This window comes from Homarus americanus, unplaced genomic scaffold, assembly GCF_018991925.1.
Source record: "Homarus americanus isolate GMGI-L3 unplaced genomic scaffold, GMGI_Hamer_2.0 scaffold25860, whole genome shotgun sequence".
NCBI lineage: Eukaryota > Metazoa > Arthropoda > Malacostraca > Decapoda > Nephropidae > Homarus > Homarus americanus.
In genome coordinates this window covers 938820-944870 of record NW_024724693.1, presented here as the reverse complement: position 1 = coordinate 944870, position 6051 = coordinate 938820, and the positions used below count along the sequence as shown (strand labels likewise).

Genomic DNA, 6051 nt, shown 5'->3' with positions numbered 1-6051 from the left:
AGTACAGCACAGCACCTAGTACAGTACAGTACAGCACAGCACAGCACAGTACAGTACAGTACAGTACAGCACAGCACCGCACCTAGTACAGTACAGCACAGCACAGCACAGTACCCCACACTGACAGTTGTGTTAGATATTAGTCCCTCCTGACAGTCAGTCGACAGTTGTGTAAGATATACAAGGTTCCCCCTGACAATCAGCTGACAGTTGTCAGATATATAAGGTACCCCTGACAGTCAGCTGACAGTTGTCTAAGGTTATATAAGGTACCCCTGACAGTCAGCTGACAGTTGTCTAAGGTTATATAAGGTACCCCTGACAGTCAGCTGACAGTTATCTAAGGTTATATAAGGTACCCCTGACAGTCAGCTGACAGTTATCTAAGGTTATATAAGGTACCCCTGACAGTCAGCTGACAGTTATCTAAGGTTATATAAGGTACCCCTGACAGTCAGCTGACAGGTGCTCTACGATGGGCGTCATGGTAACCATGACGACACTGACGCAAGATTCTTCATGTTAGAAATATGCCACGAAGAAAACAAGCCGCTAAACCATTATTTAATATTTACGTAAACGACCAAAATATAACGAAATACAAATGTAATTAAAATTTTTGTATTCATAACCTAAAACTTTTTCTGATTTATATGTATATATTCAGCCAAAAAAGCAAACGAGCTATAAATCGTGTTCGTGGTAGTAAGACTAACACTAGCCACTAGGTGAGGATGTGTACACTTTAGGGCTGACTTGAATAATGTTATTAACTCAGTGACTTGACTCACTCATAATTGCTACATCATCATCTACAACTTTCTCGAATCTTCACAAACATTTTATATAAGAGAGAGAGATAGAGGAGGAAACTACACATCCCGGCCGAGTACAGGTGAGTGATTGTACCGTTAGTTATACAGCAGTAGTAATAACACCGTATAATAATAATAATAATATATTCTTATAACTCTCATTATTATTATAGGTGTGAGTAAATGTTTATCTCGTCTCAAATGATTCGTTTTCGAGAAAATTGCATAAATTTGTTAGATTATGTATACCTTTCCTTACACCAGTGAAACAGGTAAAGTTATCGTCTCGGTCATCCACTTATTTGGAACCTAACCTAACCTAACCTAACCACAGCCGTCATACCTTACCATAAGAACATAAGACTGGAGGAAACAGTAACTATTGGCCCATACTGGACAGTCCCGTTTACACCCAACCCCTATCGCTCATATATCCACCCAACCTGTGTTTGAAGCTATCCAGCGTGTTAGAGTTAATGATGATGTTTGGTAACTTGTTCCACTCGTCCACTACTCTATTTCCAAACCAGTGTTTACCTATCTCGCGCCTAAATCTAAATTTGTCTAATTTAAAACCATTGTTACGAGTTCGCTCCTGGTTGGACAGTTTGAGTACCTTTGTTATATCACCTTTGTTTAGCCCTGACTTCCATTTATACACCTCTATCAGGTCGCCCCTCGCTCTACGTCTCTCGAGGGAGTGCAAATTAAGATGCTTTAACCTGTCTCTGTACTCAAGGTTCCTAATGCCCAGGATTAGTCTTGTCATTCTCCTCTGAATTCTTTCCAATGATTCTATATCCATTCTGTAATACGGTGACCAGAACTGAACCGCATAATCCAAGTGAGGTCTGACAAGCGCAAGATATAGTTTTAGGATGACCTCGCTAGTCTTGTAACTAACACTCCTTTGTATGAACCCAAGTACTTTATTAGGCTTGTTACGAGCAAAAACACATTGTTTACTTGGCTTAAGATTCCTACTTATCATTACTCCTAAATCTTTCTCGCAGTCGGATTTCTCTATGGCATCGTTGTTCATCTGGTAACTGGTTTCCCTGTTTACGTCTCCTATACTGAGTACTTTACATTTGTCCACATTGAATTTCATCTGCCATTTTTCAGACCATTTGAAAAATTTGTTTAGATCTTCCTGTAGTTTTGCGGAGTCCTCGTCAGATTTAATTACACGTCCTATTTTAGTGCCATCAGCAAATTTACTTATGTTACTGTCTATGCCGATATCTATGTCGTTTATGTATATAATAAATAATAATGGTCCATGTACTGAGCCTTGGGGAACTCCACTAGTGACATTGCTCCAATGGAATTTAGTGCCATTAATGCTCACTCGCTGTTTCCTGTCCTGTAACCATGCACTAATCCATTTTCGAATATCTCCTTTAATGCCATGAGACTCTACTTTTCTTATTAGCCTTTCGTGGGGGACTCTGTCGAAGGCTTTGCTAAAGTCGAGATATACCACATCATAATTGTGCCCCTCGTCCACCGATTCGAAAACAGCTGAAAAGAATGTTAATAGATTAGTTAGACATGAGTGCCCACTTGTGAAGCCATGTTGGGAATCATTGATCAACTTGTGTTTCTCCAGGTGATTTTGAATAGAGTTTGAAATGATTGCTTTTAGCAATTTGCCTACAATGATGTTAGACTGATTGGACGGTAGCAAGAAGATAGTGATCTATCCCCCTTCTTGAAAATCGGTATTAAATTCGCTATCCTCCCGGATTCTGTTACTACACCCGTTTTTAAGGAAAGGTTAAACAAATTTGCTAAGGTCATACTAAGCTCTTCCTTACATTCCTTTAATACTCTGGCAAATGTCTCATCAGGACCTGGCGACTTATTAGGCTTTAGTTTGTCTATTTGCTTACTAATATCGTTACTAGTCACTACTATCTCGCTTAATCTCTTTTCTTCACTATCTCTGTATATAGCCGGTGCCTCGGGTATCATGTTTAAATTTTCTGTGATGAAAACTTGAAAAATATTTATTCAGCTTATTGCTGTTGCAATTCACATTAATCTTGGTATCACCCAAACAATTTTTGTCTGGTCCGGAGCAGCGACCTTGCCGAAGACCTCGACCCTCAGCGTAGATGCCTGGCCGTGTGTCATCATTAGTGACTACTTCTTGGTCACTTGCCTTGTTTCCTGTCTACTGCTGCTTTTAGTTTTTAAATTTCACTTCATAATATCTTGGATTATGAGAGTTATGGCACAGAGGTCACCAATATTGCAACTAGTTACGCACATTTCATAACTGGGTCGAGAACTGCCCAAGTTTCTCATGCCTCACTTCTAACTTGCTATTGTTATGTGTGCCAACAATGTTATGAATGAAATTTTGTTATGCAGGTGCATGTCATGTCAAAATTCGTAAAAATTTCCTTCCATGCTCGTGTGCTGTGAGTCTGGGAGTGTTGTGGTGGTTGTTTGTCTGCGTCCGATCACCCAGCCTTACCTCAACTCTGGCCTTGGCGAACACCCAGCCAGGGGGGTGTCAAAACTTTGGATTGTGACTGTACAGCACAGTACAGTACAGTACAGTACAGTACAGTACAGCATTCCTCTACTGTTATCTCAAATATTTCCTAAAAGTCTTTCATTTATTTGTCTATTTTTTATTCCTCTTCAACTATATCCCTCCAGTTATTCTCCATAATTTGTCCCTAATGAGCTGATGGTCTCCATGGCTGAAGTCACAGTACAGTACAGTACAGGTGCTCCTCTACTTAAGAACGTTCAACTTACAAACTTTCAGAGATACAAACTTCATCACTGAGGGGGTTACCTGCCAGAACAGGTGTTTAATGTGGATGAGACTGGATTATTTTGAAGAAAATTCCAGATGGAACAAACATTACCTAAGAGGAAAAGAGTGAGCCAGGTTTAAAGGCTGTATTAAAGGGTATAGCTGTACTAAATATCCATAATCTTTTCATTTTGTACGATATGTTTGGTATCTACGAGAGTAAAGTTGGACTTACAAACAAGCCTCAGGAACGTAACTCGTTCGTAAGTAGAGGAACACCTGTACAGTACAGTACAGTACTACATTATTCCTCCTCAACTACTCCCTCCTGATTTTCAAAGACTGTACTAGGTACAGTACTCCATGGAGATGCTGTACTATACTGTACATGTTGTGAGAGAATGGGAAGTGAGGGAGCAGTAAGGAGAAGGTTTAATGTAGATGTTGATGGTAGAAGAGAGGGAAAGGAAAACTATTACACTGAGTATAAGACTGTGTGTGTGTGTGTGTGTGTGTGTGTGTGTGTGTGCATGTGCATGTGTCTGTGTGTGGTCTCTCAAGAGGAAGCAGTATGGACCACAAATGAAATAAAGCAACACTCCTGTACCAGATGACAGTCAGGGTTAAGTTAGGTCAGAGACTCGTTCCCTTGACTCAGTTTCACCGCAGGGAACAAACTTTTGTCCACAACTGTGTACGGCTGGACAACAGGGTGTAGTACTGTACTGTTGATAGTTTGTGATGTTGGGTTGTATGAGATATAATAACATAAGAGTCAGGTGGAGATGAAGCACTGGTCACTACCATCTTAACATAAGAGTTAGAGGAGTCAGGTAGAGATGAAGCACTGGTCACTACCATCTTAACATAAGAGTTAGAGGAGTCAGGTAGAGATGAAGCACTGGTCACTACCATCTTAACATAAGAGTTAGAGGAGTCAGGTAGAGATGAAGCACTGGTCTTAATGTGGATCTTCCTCTAAGACGTAAACACTATTTTAGTTATCATTTTTATGTTCTTAAGATGTCAGAGACGTTCATAGTAAACCCAGAATTATGAACATTTTATTATAATAGTTTAATTTGAATGAATAATGGCACAGTATTTTAGGATAGTCTGATTTTAATTATTATTGAAGTCTGACTTTTAGGTAGAGTTGATATGAATTACCATTACTGTACAGTACTGCCTCAATTACCATTACTGTACAGTACTGCCTCAATGATATGATATAGTTTGATGTGAAGTATTGCTGTGTGATTTTAAGATGGACTTTTCACTCTCATCAGATACATAACTGTGACCCCTAGAGACGCTATACGGCTGATGGACCTGGTGAAGAGCACAGTACTGTAATATATTTATAAGAAGAAAGAGCGTGGTTGTGGTGATGGCATCAACGGGGATATCCGTCAAGAGAGACCATTATGAGCGAGAAGAAGGGTGAGTCTTACGGTACTTGGTTTGAACACCTCCTGTTTTTGTCTCTAGTTAGTCGTCAGTTTTCCTTAACCTTTCAGTCTTTTTTTTTAATTAAATCTGTTATATATTTTTCTCTCATTAATACAAAATGCCCCATAAAATTTTAGTTTTCTTGGTGTAATTCAAGATTATTTTCTTGAAATCAACACTGCATTGCATTATATACAGTATTGTCAACATGTAAAATAAATTTTAAATTGACCAATAATTTGCCTGGAAACACAGAAAAAAAGCGTTTAGTTGAAGAGAGACTGAAGCAAGATGTTACCTCCACTGAAAAGACACAGAGACTGACGCCTGTATGGTGTGTTGACATGCTGTATGGCGCGCAAAAAACTAGCTTTCTATACTTCAATTATGTTCAATAATTGTTAAAATGACTGAAAAATTTTATATGAAACTTTACTAAAGCTTTACTAAAATAGTAAGGAATTTAAGCCCTAGAACCGATTACTGTATTGGCGGACTAATACTACAGCTGGTGGACCGCCAAGTGCAAGCTAAAACATGTTCAGGTCGGCTCGTTAAAAACTCGTTAATCGAGGGATTACTCGTTAACCGAAGTTAAGAATCTTATGGAAGGTAAATCGTTAACCGAAATCTCGTTAACCGAGGCGCTCGTTAACCGAGGGATCACTGTACTGTAGTAGTAAGAAAATTAATACAGTAGTACAATAGTAGTAGTACAGTAGTAATGATAGCATAGTACAGTACTAAGAGCAGTAGTAGTAGCAGCAGCCATGTCTCATAAATTGCCAGATGAATAATTGTTCTTACCACCTGTGGACCTCCTGTGCCAGGGTCTAACACGTAAAGGCCTTGATGGTCTTTTTTATGGGTAGATAAACACCAAAAATTCAGCTGTTTCTCAAAAATAATCAGTGAATTTGTGTGAAGTTTTCAATGCTTAAGGCCATTAATACCTCAAGTACAGTACACAGTATTAATGGTTTGAATCAACCTTGTACCTTTGAGATT

At 39.1% G+C, this 6051-nt stretch overlaps 1 protein-coding gene across 1 annotated transcript in view; it reads left to right on the top strand.

The window, feature by feature from the left end:
• The first annotated feature begins 742 nt into the window (after window positions 1–742).
• LOC121864475 overlaps window positions 743–6051 on the top strand; it is a 68543-nt gene continuing 63234 nt past the window's right edge. Inside the window, exons 1-2 of the mRNA XM_042363502.1 lie at window positions 743–895; window positions 4881–5034. Of these exons, the coding sequence (XP_042219436.1) occupies window positions 4982–5034 (53 nt within the window). The 5' untranslated portion in view covers window positions 743–895; window positions 4881–4981. The remainder of the gene's footprint in view (window positions 896–4880; window positions 5035–6051) is intronic.